General features: G+C 34.0%; 1 protein-coding gene across 2 annotated transcripts in view; it reads right to left on the reverse strand.

Annotated features, from left to right (window-relative positions):
• Positions 1 to 17,488, reverse strand: part of LOC117339141 (BTB/POZ domain-containing protein 16-like) — a 78,841-nt gene that overhangs the window by 12,124 nt on the left and 49,229 nt on the right. For both annotated transcript variants that reach the window (XM_033900554.1, XM_033900555.1), the window contains 2 exons: positions 10,948 to 11,030; positions 2,092 to 2,169 (listed from right to left, as the gene is read on the reverse strand). In XM_033900554.1, coding sequence (XP_033756445.1) covers positions 2,092 to 2,169; positions 10,948 to 11,030 — 161 coding nt within the window. The remainder of the gene's footprint in view (positions 1 to 2,091; positions 2,170 to 10,947; positions 11,031 to 17,488) is intronic.

Below are 17,488 nucleotides of genomic sequence, written 5' to 3' on the forward strand. Positions count from 1 at the left end.
ACAGTTATTTCATAACCATTAAGCTTTGTAATGTAAGGTAACTATGCTTTCATGTTCTGTAGTCAGAAATTGAGGATGGATGGTTGTGTGATTTTCATTTTTAACAACATGACATTGTGAAGGAAATGCTACTTCATCACATTAAGACCCAGACTAGCAATTTATTGTTTGATGTTTCAGCAATGTATCATGCACAACGTAATTATGGAGTTGCTTTACCAAATACCGCACCTTCCGCCGTAACAAAAGAAGACCCAACAGTGATGTGCTGATTGTATTTCGTTTGCGTATCTTATCTCAAAACTAATATTTATAACTTATAGAATATCAGTCCCTGGTTATATTTCACGTTCTCTGTACTAATTAACACAAACATGTATGTGTGATACTCTCGTTCTCCCCTCCTTGATCAAGGTTATCCAAATAGCTGTGTATGTGAGCTGCCATTGTCGATTTTTCTAATTCCCATTTATCGTAATATGATATTTCTCTTTCCTTTCAGAAATGTTGGTGATACAAATAATTAACTGTGTAAGAAGACATTACTCAGCTTCAGCAGAAGAATGCCGCCAATTGCATACAACAAAATGGCGTATTATAACAACATGGTGTATCAGCTTTACCACTTAAGAGCAAACAGCTGTGAAAATGATTAAACACAGTCTATTACCAGTGAGCTATTCTTAGTTTGAATCTTAAACAACATTTCGGTTATATTCGGAAGCATGGCTTGAAAAATGGAAATAAAAACTTTAACAATCCAGGAGGATACACCAGCTTTGTGTTAAGTGTTAATGCTACTACACGTCCAACTGTGGATACTATCTATGTGCATAAATTAAATATTAATGTAAGTACTAGTAAGCCGCTGCCTCGTCACATTCACATTTATTCATTAATGATGCTGAATTGGGTAATTAGCTACACATATATGTTGATCAGCTTTACTTTACTTGTCATAGCGTGAATTCAAAATGCATATGCTATATACAAATATTGGAATGTTATATATACTATCTTTAATTATGCAAGCCAAACCGCAAGACTGTACCGTGGACATTGCATAATCAAAACATTAACACATGTTTATATATTACAGGATATCAGCTGATTTTTCATTTTAATGTCTACCCATATTCTATAACAGACAGTGTAATTGCAAAGAAGACATGGCATCCATCAGGCCCTTACAAACCGACAATTTCAGCAGAACATCCACATGATTCCAAAATGAATGTAAGCATTCGAGTTTATTATCATTGTTAGCGTCATAACTGATCATTTGGAATTATTTTGTTGTTTCATGGTTACTAAGTATACATAAGTCGGTATAAAACTGCAAGAGTTGCTTCTCTGCTATTCTGTTTCATTTATTTAAAATGGGCTCTTACAACCTTGAAAAAAGTACGCATATATGAGCAAAGGACTTGGAAGAGTTCTGCTCTTGGAAGTATTGTTTCTTTCTTAGCTTAATGCCAGTTTGTTTACGATGTAACATAGAGATAACTTTTCCAACTTCAAGAATTCCTCCCACGTCCTGTTAAGTTGACAATATTTACTAACAACTACATGTCCATCTGAAATAAAATGCAGCTCGAGTGTTGAATACTGATGCTGATCAATAAGAAAAAATGTTTCATTTTCTTTAGGAAAACACATCCATTCAAGGGCTCATATATTTGTTCAGTCAATATAACCTGCCAGTAAAACGACTGTGTTAAGAGTAGTGGCAATAAACCATGTGATGGATACATACACACTTCTGTAGCAAATGCACTTTAAACCAGATTTTCACACTTTTCTTTAAGCGAATGAATATGGATAACCAAAGGATACGAAATGATATTACCCCATTATCGCACCTAATAAAACATTCGTTTCAAGTCATGGTACACACAACCAAATTAACAGGATTGAACGTATGCTATCGGTTAGGATTCTGATTAAGATTGGGCCTAGTACATCTTTTATCGTCCGAGGATCAACGGGAAACGGGGAAGGGCTAACACTTAGGTGACGCTTTTCTATTTGCTGACCATAAGAACCAGTGCGACTAGTGTAAAACAATGATGTCAATTAAGTCGTACTTACGTCATCCACTACGAAGCCTTGTCGTATGGCCCCTGTAGTGAAATGTCGGAGGGCAGCCATGTCTCCTCCACCCTGCAGCTAGAACGATAAAAGTGCATCATGACTTGGTGAAACTTGGAGAGTTGCCATCGCCGATTAAAGTCGACAGTAAGATTCACCATTCCAATGAAAATGAATAAGAACATGTTTGTGAAACACACTTTTCTTCTTTCAATTGCCATTTTACCTCCGCCTATTGTTTTATCGTTTAGGTGAATCATCCATCAGAGTATACATAGCATATGAAATATATAAAAGTATGATGACATTTCCCCGCTCTAATTTTAATGAAAACTTGACTAAATTCTCATCAAAACTTCAATTCATATATTCTGCTAGAAATAATCTGCTAGAAAATTAGCAACCTTAAACAAATCACTAACCGATAAACAAATCCAAAGCTACATTTAATGTCAACCAAAAGCGGAATGAGCAGACAGTTCGAGCGATATATGTCCGACAAGTCAAAAGCGGAGGCGGAAAAAGATAAAATGGTTCAGATCGTCACACTTCTAAGTATGAACAGTAAAAGTACACATGTATTACACGAGAGTAACACAAAAGTATGTCGTTTATCTCGACAATAAATAGAAAAAAGAATCATATTAGTAGAGAACACTGGTGCTTACGTTACACAGTTTTACAGCCTACATAATTATGTTTTAACATCTCTCTGTTCTCCATCGCCTAGGCACTCTCCGTTGACTCATGGAACAATAGCATTGAAATCAATGAGAATTTTTGCAATATTGAGAAATCCTGCGATGCACAGAATCGAACTGAATGACACAAGTACATTATGTTGACAAGATCATTTGAATTTGTAAGTTGACAAGTGTCCAATCCTATCATGACAGGTGTTATACAGCTTAATTACAAAAGGACGTTAAATAGTGAAGATACAATTCTATCCCACAAATTCTTTGTTACAGTTCACGTAGTTTCAGGTAGTGATCCTAATTTAAAAACCAGGTACTCATGAAGAGCCTATTCATGTTGATGAATTTTAGAATCAATCGCCTAAAGTATTTTAAGTGACAGGTACAGCAACAAATGCAAGTATTGAAACTAAAAAACAAGGGTAGAGTCAATGAACGAATTTCAATTTCAGCTTAATTGCAGGAGGAGACAGAAACTGAGCTAAATCTATTATTTCCAGGATATACGTCCTTTGCGATTCAAATCCATTCCAACACTTCCCTACAGAGTGAATACAGAAGCGTACGCCCGACTATTTATCTTTTCAATGTAGAATATGTTAAGATATCGTAAAAGATACTTTTTAAATAGAAAATAAATACAGAACGTTTGTTCCTTTCTAGTATTTATAATCCGAGGAAATCTAAGATTTAGACGAATTGCTTTACACTAAAGATATATAAAATCTAGCACTTCACACTCGGGTCTGTAATTCGTCTAATTGAGAGCGACGTTCAAACTCCGTGCAGGTTGATCACACTTTAAATTCGATTCTTAAAGGTAATTAAACTCAGATCCTACATTCCGAATGAAATATTTACTTCTTCCAACTCCACTAAAGTTGAATTTTACTATTTTTTTATGTAAAGAGCTACGGTTCGATCTAGATGCGTTGTGAGCAAAGTTAGCCCTGATCAAAGAAGAGAAAGAGACTCGCACCAAATCCCGCATACACCAAAACGAGGAGGAAACCTATTGTTCTAGAGATTTGATCAACACCATAGTGTGTCCTGTCCCATCCAGTAAATTACTTTTCAATCTCACTTCCTTTACTCAGAATATCCAGATACCTACAACTTGCCCTTGAGTACAAATGATACTCAATAAACCGACCGATGGAAGCTTTTATGATAAAATCAATTAATGATAATAAATTAGAGTAGCCACGCATCCGAAGAGGTGTTCACAATATTATACAAAATATTTATAGAAAAATAGTATATTAGGAATAAAAATGGTCGTTCTTTTAAAAGTATTTCGAATGACGTCACAAACTCCTAACCTATCCTAACCACTATTCACGTCATAATTCGTCCTAAATACCATAAATCTGTTGTATCATTAATTAACCACATCATCACTCATCCTACATACCATACATCTGTTGTATCATTAACTAACCACGTCATCACTCATCCTACATACCATACATCTGTTGTATTATTAACTAACCGCGTCATCACTCGTCCTACTTACCATACATCTGTTGTACCATTAATTAACCACGTCATCACTCATCCTACATACCATACATCTGTTGTAGCATTAACTAACCACGTCATCACTCGTCCTACATACCATACATCTGTTGTACCATTAATTAACCACGTCATCACTCGTCCTACATACCATACATCTGTTGTATCATTAACTAACCACGTCATCACTCGTCCTACATACCATTCATATGTTGTATCATTCGGTCCTTTCTTCACTGTTACATAGAAAATGTTGGTTTACTATTAAACTTCCATTGTGCAATAAATCAGGTAAAATGTATCTTGTTACGTCCTTTCTTGTTACTCATATTTTTTGTAAATGTATTCCAGCAAACGATTTCAAACTCAATTTAGACAATAATATATTTACAAAACAGCTCAAGGCCGCCGCAGCCTTAAAACAATATTGCAGAGCTAATAATTTATCTTCAGATCATCCCCAAGGTATATTTCAAATGCTACATATAAGCATCAGAAAAAAAGTATGTTTAAAGATAATACGTTAGAATAACCAATTTTTTGTACTGGCTGGTGGCCCATCGACAATTAAAGCCGTTCCTTCCAATTAGAACTTGGCAATATCTAAATAATGTTTATAGGCATTGGGACGATGTGAGTTGCCAACATTTTGCTTCTAGCATTACTGAATAAATAGTCCTGGAATGCCGACTAAGCTGCATGATGCCGTACCACTCACTATTCGGCATACGCTGTACATACATATTTTTACTCATAAGTGTGCTTTTATCTGCGCGCTTTTGCAAAACCCTTTATGATTACAAGACTAACTATCAGAAGCATTGCATTTTGACATATAAACTTGTTTCAAACCAATTACGAAAATAAAGATTTTAATAACTACAATTCAAGTTTCAAGAAGAAGACAAAGGCAATTAAAATAAAAAAATATGTATATCCTGAATAAAAACTTGTGAAGCTTTTCAGCAAAGTTACAACTGCCGTCTGGGAAAGAGAAGAGGACTGCAGTTTGTACCCGGAGCAGTTTTTAGAAAACAATTCCTTTTAATCACAGCTAAAATAAATTTAAGAAGAAACTCTGTTGCACCAGGTTTCTTTACAAAGCTATTTACACTTTTTCAAGTTGAAAACATTGCTGGCATCTATACAAAACGATAACTGTTCAATGAAATATTGTCTGCAATTTCCGTTTCGTTTTTACTTGTGTTCATTCTATCTGCTCTGTACACGTGGAACTCGTAAATCTTCGCTGTTTTTTTTCTATGTTTCAGCCTTTCAGCAATATCTCCTGAACTTTAAATCTGATTTAAATTTGTCAAAATTTTCCATTAGTAATTTCCCTTGCATTTCAAAAAGTAACAAACTATCAATTAAAAGCGATGAAGCCATTTATCACCAATGACGCCGAAGATTGGGAGAGAAACAAGCCTAAGGAGTGGCTATAAACAACATGATATTTATTATGTAAGATATAGCATAAAAAGTAAGAGTAAGATAAAACAGAAGCATATAACAAATGGGAAATAAAATAAGAGAAAACAATAAAAAAGTGAAAAAAACATACCATAAGGAAAACATTAAATGCGATTGACATGAGAAATGTGGAAAACTTCAGTATTCATGATATAGTTTCTTTAGTTACTTTTACGGTGGTTTAAAAAATGTAACAAAAGTTGGAAACAAACCAGCATATATAGGACGTATTATTCGTGGACATTGTGAAACGAACATTAATCATCTAGATAATATATCCGTATATTGATTTATTTCCCGTTTTTGTTGTTTTTGTGTTTTATGCAACCATCAGATAAGAAACAATAGTACAGTGTTAAGACTTCTTTGCATGATAATATTTCTATGTAAGCCAAGGAAACTACTACAAAAATGTGAATTGCCAAGTTTCTATTGCTTTTAACATATAACCTCATTCCTGGTGGAAAGCATGTGTTGTGGTTAATAAACAATATATAAATTATGTTGCGTTTTATTTGAGAAAACATCCAAAAATTAGAACAAGGCTTCGCCATAATCAATCAGGGAATAAAAGAAAATTCAAGCGATGTTGTATGGGTATATTATTACATTAAGTTAATAGTAACAAATTTATACAGAACTCAAAAGATTTAGGTACAGGTGGTTGCTCAGTAGGATCCAAACACATCAACCTGGCTTTACCCTATCATTTGAAGTTGTGATTCTTAAAAAGTATTGAGTATATATATGTATCTTCCTTTAGGAACGTGCACGTGACTGACCTTGGACCAATAAGACATTGATTAAGTTAGTAATTAGATTATTGATATTCGAATGAAAGTTTTATTTGAGAATATTAAACAAACTGCTTTATTCAGATATCAAACACAAAAACACATTCAAACACTAATATCTTCATTTTTTTTATTCCAATAGCTGGAGACTAATAATGTTTTATCCAGTCTGCTCCATTGCGTTTTTAACCTAAGGCAATAGAATACCAACTCTGTGTAGAAATCAGAGACTGCAAAATCAATTTAAAGATGGAAGGCGACCATGAGAAATAATTCAAAAAGACTGTTTCTTTCAACGAAAAATGTTCCTAAAGAGCAAAATAGATTACATTTGTCAAAACAGCATGCTGGCTTTCTGTCATTGATTTCTTTCGATCATACTAAACAAGGACCGAAAAGAGCAATATTACATGATCGGTTTTTTTAATTTCTTGCATATTTTTTTAACATTTTAAAAAGTTAGTGTCATGAATTCCAACAAGGGAATAAATGATGTTGCATGCTAGAGAGGAAATGTGCATATTTTCGTCACCTTTATCTGTGCACAGGAATAGGGACTGTTTATGGACAAACTCCTGACAGACGTGACTGCATGAGTGCATACATATATCATCATATGACATGTGAGTCATAGAGTTTTTATAATCAATTAAAAATTTAAAAAGCATGAAATTCAGCTTTAAAACAGGACAATGCTTAATCCTGTGGGTTCTTTTGTAAATTATTATAGCATTGAACAGTTCACTATGCTGCTTTTTCATCATTAGTTCTGACTTTCCAAATGATCATTTTTTTCTATCATTCATACATGTGAACAAGTTTCATTTATATTTAATTCCATTCATATATTTCATGACAATTATTCCAAACTTTGTGTATATATTATTCCAGATGAAGAAAACACATGCCTATGAAATTCGCAAAACGAAAAAATGGGCAAAACTCCCATGAATTAATTGACTTAATTAAATGCATGTCACAGCATGCTATTTTAGAAAAGTAATCTGGTCACCTACGTATAACAGACAATGAACGAGATGAAATATTTTGAACATTGTAATGCTATGATTAATTCATCCAGCTCACACATTATTGACAAGGAGTGATTTACTTCCAGCATTCTAAAATTACAACATATTTTAGGGTCACATATTACAGTGAACGGTTAATAATCATGATTAGGTTAAGACACGTTTATCACCTGGGATTATAGATTACACCGAGTGGATCAGGGGCACACATTTATGTTAGGGGTTAACTTATATTAGAGTCACAGATTACAGCGAGTGGTTTACTTATATCCGAGTCACAGATTACAGTGAGTGGTTTACTTATATCAGAGTCACAGATTACAGTGAGTGGTTTACTTATATCAGAGACACAGATTACAGTGAGTGGTTTACCTATATCAGAGTCACAGATTACAGTGAGTGGTTTACTTCTATCAGAGTCACAGATTACAGTGAGTGGTTTACTTATATCACAGACACAGATTACAGTGAGTGATTTACTTATATCAGAGTCACAGATTACAGTGAGTGGTTTACTTATATCACAGACAGATTACAGTGAGTGGTTTACTTATATCAGAGTCACAGATTACAGCGAGTGGTTTACTTATATCAGAGACACACATTACAGTGAGTGGTTTACTTATATCAGAGTCACAGATTACAGTGAGTGGTTTACTTATATTAGAGTCACAGATTACAGTGAGTGGTTGACTTATATCACAGACACAGATTACAGTGAGTGGTTTACTTATATCAGAGTCACAGATTACAGTGAGTGGTTGACTTATATCAGAGACACACATTACAGTGAGTGGTTTACTTATATCAGAGTCACAGATTACAGTGAGTGGTTTACTTATATCAGTGTCACAGATTACAGTGAGTGGTTTACTTCTATCAGAGTCACAGATTACAGTGAGTGGTTTACTTATATCACAGACACAGATTACAGTGAGTGATTTACTTATATCAGAGTCACAGATAACAGTGAGCGGTTTACTTATATCAGTCACAGATTACAGCGAGTGGTTTACTTATATCCGAGTCACAGATTACAGTGAGTGGTTTACTTATATCAGAGTCACAGATCACAGTGAGTGGTTTACTTATATCAGAGTCACAGATTACAGTGAGTGGTTTACTTATATCAGAGACACACATTACAGTGAGTGGTTTACTTATATCAGAGTCACAGATTACAGTGAGTGGTTTACTTATATCAGAGGCACAGATTACAGTGAGTGGTTTACTTATATCACAGACACAGATTACAGTGAGTGGTTTACTTATATCAGAGTCACAGATTACAGTGAGTGGTTTACTTATATCAGAGACACACATTACAGTGAGTGGTTTACTTATATCAGAGTAACAGATTACAGTGAGTGGTTTACGTATATTAGAGTCACAGATTACAGTGAGTGGTTTACTTATATCAGGGTCACAGATTACAGTGAGCGGTTTACTTATATCAGTCACAGATTACAGTGAGTAGTTTAATTATATCAGAGTCACAGATTACAGTGAGTGGTTTACTTATATCAGAGGCACGGATTACAGTGAGTGGTTTACGTATATCACAGACACAGATTACAGTGAGTGGTTTACCTATATCACAGACACAGATTACAGTGAGTGGTTTACTTATATCAGAGTCACAGATTACAGTGAGTGGTTTACTTATATCAGAGTCACAGATTACAGTGAGTGGTTAACTTATATCACAGACACAGATTACAGTGAGTGGTTTACTTATATCACAGACACAGATTACAGTGAGTGGTTTACTTATATCAGTCACAGATCACAGTGAGTGGTTTACTTATATCAGAGTCACAGATTACAGTGAGTGGTTTACTTATATCAGAGGCACAGATTACAGTGAGTGGTTTACTTATATCACAGACACAGATTACAGTGAGTGGTTTACTTATATCAGAGTCACAGATTACAGTGAGTGGTTGACTTATATCAGAGACACACATTACAGTGAGTGGTTTACTTATATCAGAGTAACAGATTACAGTGAGTGGTTTACTTATATTAGAGTCACAGATTACAGTGAGTGGTTTACTTATATCAGGGTCACAGATTACAGTGAGCGGTTTACTTATATCAGTCACAGATTACAGTGAGTAGTTTAATTATATCAGTCACAGATTACAGTGAGTAGTTTACTTATAGCAGAGGCACGGATTACAGTGAGTGGTTTACGTATATCACAGACACAGATTACAGTGAGTGGTTTACCTATATCACAGACACAGATTACAGTGAGCGGTTTACTTATATCAGTCACAGATTACAGTGAGTAGTTTAATTATATCAGTCACAGATTACAGTGAGTAGTTTACTTATAGCAGAGGCACGGATTACAGTGAGTGGTTTACGTATATCACAGACACAGATTACAGTGAGTGGTTTACCTATATCACAGACACAGATTACAGTGAGTGGTTTACTTATATCAGAGTCACAGATTACAGTGAGTGGTTAACTTATATCAGAGTCACAGATTACAGTGAGTGGTTTACTTATATCAGGGTCACAGATTACAGTGAGTGGTTTACTTATATCAGAGTCACAGATTACAGTGAGTGGTTGACTTATATCAGAGTCACAGATTACAGTGAGTGGTTAACTTATATCACAGACACAGATAACAGTGAGTGGTTTACTTATATCAGAGACACAGATTACAGTGAGTGGTTTACCTATATCAGAGTCACAGATTACAGTGAGTGGTTAACTTATATCACAGACACAGATAACAGTGAGTGGTTTACTTATATCACAGACACAGATTACAGTGAGTGGTTTACTTATATCAGTCACAGATCACAGTGAGTGGTTTACTTATATCAGAGACACAGATTACAGTGAGTGGTTTACCTATATCAGAGTCACAGATTACAGTGAGTGGTTTACTTCTATCAGAGTCACATATTACAGTGAGTGGTTTACTTATATCACGGACACAGATTACAGTGAGTGATTTACTTATATCAGAGTCACAGATTACAGTGAGTGGTTTACTTATATCACAGACAGATTACAGTGAGTGGTTTACTTATATCAGAGTCACAGATTACAGTGAGCGGTTTACTTATATCAGAGTCACAGATTACAGCGAGTGGTTTACTTATATCACAGACACAGATTACAGTGAGTGATTTACTTATATCAGAGTCACAGATTACAGTGAGTGGTTTACTTATATCACAGACAGATTACAGTGAGTGGTTTACTTATATCAGAGTCACAGATTACAGTGAGCGGTTTACTTATATCAGAGTCACAGATTACATCGAGTGGTTTACTTATATCAGAGTCACAGATTACAGCGAGTGGTTTACTTACAGCATGATAATGTTGTGAAAGTAGATCTATTAATGTAGCCTGAGGTAAGATGTTCATTAACTGCATGTCCTGGATGTTGTTTGCTGAAAGAAAAAACAGTTCACATGACATAGAGTATTGTCAGCCAGGGAAAACTGAGAATTCCGACCTGAAACACAAGAAATGCATGCAAAATAAAAATTAATAGTTTTACTCTTTTGATCTGATTCAATAGTTTATTACGAATTTGTCAAATATGCAAGTGGTAAATGAGAATATCTTGCATTTACCGATATAAGCTCTTGCTGACGGAGATGTCCATCAATCTAATGTAAAAATGACATTAAGAATAACATTGATTCCAGTGACCTGTCAGACTAGCAGGAGAAATATACACATCCGCAGTCTGGCTCAATATAACCTATGCCATCACCAATGCAATCTACAGAAAATGAAAACGACATCTCTGTATAAAAAAAGGCAAGAATTGAAATGGAACTAGCTATTAATGTGAAAATCATTCAAGCTTCACCACGCAAGAAAATGATTGAGAATACAGTTAACTTGTTTCTGCAATAGTGTTTTAAAAAATAAATTGTTAGTCTGGCTCTCTGTTAGATGGTCAATATAGAAAAAGGCTGTTTGAAAATTGCCAATATAGCAAGGACTATTATATATTGCTATAATTTGAGAGATTTTTTTATTATATATTGTGTGTTTTTATTGTCCTATATATGTACTTCTTGTAATCTGAAGAAATAATAATTCAGTATATAGAGTTTCTAGAAAAATTGATTCAGACCCTGAGACTTAATTAATTTACCTTTAAACCAAAATCCATAATGACTCTAAAGATTCACAAGATATTTGCTTTCCTGGGAGGTTTACCTTTAAGCCAAAATCCATTATGACTACTAGTATAAAATTTGCAAGACATTTGCTTACCAGGGGTGGTTTTCCTTCAAAGCAACATTCATTACGACCTCAAGTTTTTTTTAAGTCATTTGCTTACCAAGGCAGTTTACCTTGAAGCGAACATTCATTATGGCTTTAAAATTTGCAAGACATTTGCTTACCAGGGGTGGTTTACCTTTAAGCCAACATTCATTATGCCCTCAAGTTTTGCAGGTCGTTTGCTTACCAGGGGTAGGGGCAGTTTACCCTTAAGCCAAAACTCATTATGCGCTCAAGTTTCTCAGAGGTCGTTTGCTTACCAGCTAGGGGCAACGTTCATTACTAAACCTGGCAATGCATTTGTTTCCCAGGGGAAGATATTTACTTCATCTTCAGCTTTGCTATTTTTGTAAGTACACAGTACACTGCATTGCCACAAGTGTTCTACAGTAAACTGCCAATAAAGATTGTATGTTGATATCAGTAATTTCTGTGGTTTGAATTCCAGGAGGGAAAAAAAAGTATTTGTTTAAAATAATAAAGTTTGATGTTTGATGGATACAAAAATTAAATAAAATGATGATATGAAACCATTGTAAAACATGCCAAGTTTACAACATGTACATCTCCCTTAGGTAGAAAAATATTCAAAAGTATATGCACTAAACAGAATAAATCTCCCAATATTTCAGCTTCCATGGTAACTTTATTATTCAGCAGACGAAATCTAGAGCTAAGAGTACATCTGTACTTCACATTTTATTACCAAGCAGTCTCAAATTACCAGTTACATCTTGTTTTAACTCAATTTCATTTTCCCCAAAATGCAGTAAAATTAGTCTGTATATAGTTAAATCGGCACCCAGAAGAATCATAATTGTAATATTGCAGACTTGGCTTAGCTCCTGGTGTTCTCCAATGAAGAGTTGAAGCCACATTGGTCCATGTTGTTAACCTTAACATATCAAGACATTGCTGAGTGGCGAGAAAATTAGATTTGGGTTTTGTTGAAAATTTATCAAAATGACTTCACTTCAAAAAACAATATATCTTGTTCAGTTTCTCAGAATAAGGGCTAAAGAAAATCCAATTTGACTGTGGAGAGGTTATACCTAGGAGCAGCTTTAGCGTAGAACTTATAAAAAAGAATCTGAGAGCAGACTTGTTTTACTGCATGAAGAGACTGGAAAGGTTTTACTTGATAGCTTTATATGAGACAATAAAATGTTACCCTGATAATTAAAAGAGACTGGAAAAAATCTACTTGTCAACAGCTTCTCTCTGACAGCACATTATATAAGTGTATAGGAATGCTAGTTCTTACAGCAAATTTAAAAAAGGACTGGAAAGAGACTTTCATTAGGGACTGGAAAACTTCTACATTACAGTTCTTGCAAATTACTATTGCAAGTTTCCTCTACCAAATAACTTCCATAACAAGATTTCACTCATCTTCATCTCATCTTTGTATAAATTTCTATGCCTATCAGGTTTCAACCATATCAAATTACTAGGTACATTTGAACAATTTCCCTTGTCGCTATTACATCGCGCTCAGCCATTATAATTTCACAGGCTTAAAATTATCCTTACACCCACACAACAGTTCAGGTCATATGAAAATAGTCTACTGAGAAAATGGGACTTGGATCCATGAGTCTTTTTCTCATGAACTCACTGAAATTTTCGCTTAGGTGAAATCCAAGCTGATATGGAACGGATAGCAAAATATATATGACACCCCTCTGGTTGTTAAAAACTGGCAGTGTAATACTGAGGGGGTAACTTTTATGTTTAGTGCTTCTGTTTAACAATTTTCTATCCATTGTGACACTAATGCATTGACCTAGGAGGCACACAAGGAACGTGTTCCAGTTGAAACTTCACTTACTTTTATCAGAATCTGTTTATAATTTAAGTTGTTTGTGTGATGGCACTGAATATAAGCATTTTTTTTCTAATAATAAGCAACAGGGGTTTTGTTTTTGGAATACCTTATTCAATGTAATTGCATAGTTGATTCTTAATATAAGTTTCTTTAAATCTGTTTAGAAATCAAGCCCCTAGAAATGACACTGAATCTATATTCAAATTATTCAAAATTCTACCATGTTTGCTATGCAACGCCAGTTTTGATTGGTTTAAAACCATGTATTATTTTCCAATAATACACGCTCGTGCCAATAATACACGCTCGTGAGTCACGGCTGTTACAATTTTATATATCTAAAATTCACCCGTTTTGTAAGAGGTTACTATAGCCGAGTGGGCTAATGGGTTAGTCTTTCAATAAATTTTTATCACGACGTGACAGTTCGAATCCTACGGAGGCCCCCCTTTTTTTCTTTTTCTTTTTTTTTTTTAATTTTCAAAATCAATGCCATATGATAGATGCTTTTGATCGTAGTACTGTATTGCCTGTATATTTCATCAACAAATAATGCAATACTCAAGAAATAAATTACAAGGTTTTCTCGGGGTTTCTTTGCTGTTTTTCTATTAGAAAGAGGTCAACCTCAGAACTAAACAGTACATGGAACGAATAGAAATAATCAACTTTGACTCGTGTATTGTTGCAGGATATACAACTCGGACTCGGATATTTTCCAATTTTAATTAATAACGAAGGCCTGCAGGCCTTCGTTATTAATTTAATTGCAAAATATCCTCGTCCTCGTTGTATATCCTGCAACAATACACGAATCATCGTTAATTATTTCTTAAGTACCACAAGTTAAAGGTTGTATTTTGAGACAAATTAAATTTTCTCAGTAACACTAAACATTAGTGATCATAATGAAACACCAATGTACATGTATAAATTCCTCAATTAATACTACACAATGTAACTACTTGGTATATTCAGGGTATCTTTTTTCTCACCAAACAAATGAGACCAAGAATATTGCAATTTTCTGTGATCATAATTAAAGGGAAAAGGTATAAGTTCTTCCTGAAATAATGCTATCTTCAGTGTATCTTTCTTTGTAATTTTATTTTATCAACCATACAATTATAGCCTTTTGATCAGGTCAATACATAGTTTTATTAACTGGAGAAAATAAGTCCAAGGTTGAATTTTTTTCTCATGCTATAATAGTTCAATCTATAGATAATGTAATCCTTCCAAAAGTATCAGAGACATTGCTCGACTGAAGTTATATGTCGTAATTATGTGCAAGACATCAGAAATTGTTTGACAATGCCAAGGGCAAGTAATCCATACCATGAATATTTCATTTGGTGTGAGATTTTTTCACTAACTTTCTTTAGAACCAGAGGTTGATATTGTTTTTAATGGGGAGTCATGTGACCTTATTTCAGCCAATCAGAATTTGTGAAAAATATAATTATATAATAAAAACAAATTGCGCTCCTTAATAATAATAAATTTCACAGCATTTGTAGCTTTTTCATTTCTAATGTTAAACTCAAACAGAAAATAAGTGCACATTGTCGGTACATTTCTAACACTATTCCAAATGTAATTGATTTCCCAGCCAAACTTATGCATGTACTTCATTAGATCTGCACATGTCCCAGACTGAGTGTAATAGCCATTAAGAAAGTCTAGTTTAAGCCTCAGAAGGAGACATGAAACTATCTAAAAACACAGATGTACCACTAGAATTAGATTTGCAATGACAATCCCCTATCCTGGACATAGCAATGAAATGGCATGCTAGCAGGGTTTGGAAATGGCAGCAAAATAACAGTACAAATAGAACTGGACCACATATAGAACATCTCAGTGATTCTCAGTTTTGTTAGATATAAACTAAGATCTAGACTATCCACAGTTTAGTTAGATATAAACTAAGATCTAGACTATCCTCAGTTTAGTTAGATATAAACTAAGATCTAGACTATCCTCAGTGTTTATCAGATATAAACTAAGATCTAGACTATCCTCAGTGTTTGACAGATATAAACTAAGCTCTAGACTATCCTCAGTGTTTATCAGATATAAATTAAGATCTAGACTATCCTCAGTATTTAACAGATATAAACTAAGATCTAGACTATCCTCAGTGTTTGACAGATATAAACTAAGATCTAGACTATCCTCAGTGTTTATGAAATATAAATTAAGATCTAGACTATCCTCAGTGTTTGACAGATCAATATAAACTAAGATCTAGACTATCCTCAGTGTTTATCAGATATAAACTAAGATCTAGACTATCCTCAGTGTTTATCAGATATAAACTAAGATCTAGACTATCCTCAGTGTTTATCAGATATAAATAAGATCTAGACTATCCTCAGTGTTTGACAGATATAAACTAAGATCTAGACTATCCTCAGTATTTAACAGATATAAACTAAGATCTAGACTATCCTCAGTGTTTATCAGATATAAACTAAGATCTAGACTATCCTCAGTGTTTATCAGATATAAACTAAGATCTAGACTATCCTCAGTTTTGTTAGATATAAACTAAGATCTAGACTATCCTCAGCGTTTCTCAGATATAAACTAAGATCTAGACTATCCTCAGTGTTTAACAGATATAAACTAATATCTAGACTATCCTCAGTTTAGTTAGATATAAACTAAGATCTAGACTATCCTCAGCGTTTCTCAGATATAAACTAAGATCTAGACTATCCTCAGTGTTTGACAGATATAAACTAAGATCTACTAGACTATCCTCAGTGTTTATCAGATATAAACTAAGATCTAGACTATCCTCAGTGTTTATCAGATATAAACTAAGATCTAGACTATCCTCAGTGTTTGACAGATATAAACTAAGATCTAGACTATCCTCAGTGTTTATCAGATATAAACTAAGATCTAGACTATCCTCAGTGTTTTACAGATATAAACTAAGATCTAGACTATCCTCAGTGTTTAACAGATATAAACTAAGATCTAGACTATCCTCAGTGTTTGATAGATATAAACTAAGATCTAGACTATCCTCAGTGTTTAACAAATATAAACTAATATCTAGACTATCCTCAGTGTTTGACAGATATAAACTAAGATCTAGACTATCCTCAGTGTTTCTCAGATATAAATTAAGATCTAGACTATCCTCAGTGTTTGACAGATATAAACTTAGATCTAGACTATCCTCAGTGTTTGACAGATATAAACTTAGATCTAGACTATCCTCAGTGTTTATGAAATATAAACTAAGATCTAGACTATCCTCAGTGTTTGACAGATATAAACTAAGATCTAGACTATCCTCAGTGTTTATCAGATATAAACTAAGATCAAGACTATATCCTCAGTGTTTATCAGATATAAATTAAGATCTAGACATAATCCTCAGTGTTTATCAGATATAAACTAAGATCTAGACTTTCCTCAGTGTTTAACAGATATAAACTAAGATCTAGACTATCCTCAGTGTTTAACAGATATAAACTAAGATCTAGACTATCCTCAGTGTTTAACAGATATAAACTAAGATCTAGACTATCCTCAGCGTTTAACAGATATAAACTAAGATCTAGACTATCCTCAGTGTTTAACAGATATAAACTAAGATCTAGACTATCCTCAGTGTTTAACAGATATAAACTAAGATCTAGACTATCCTCAGTGTTTATCAGATATAAACTAATATCTAGACTATCCTCAGTGTTTGACAGATATAAACTAAGATCTAGACTATCGTCAATGTTTATCAGATATAAACTAAGAACTAGA

Source organism: Pecten maximus, chromosome 12, assembly GCF_902652985.1.
Source record: "Pecten maximus chromosome 12, xPecMax1.1, whole genome shotgun sequence".
Lineage (NCBI taxonomy): Eukaryota > Metazoa > Mollusca > Bivalvia > Pectinida > Pectinidae > Pecten > Pecten maximus.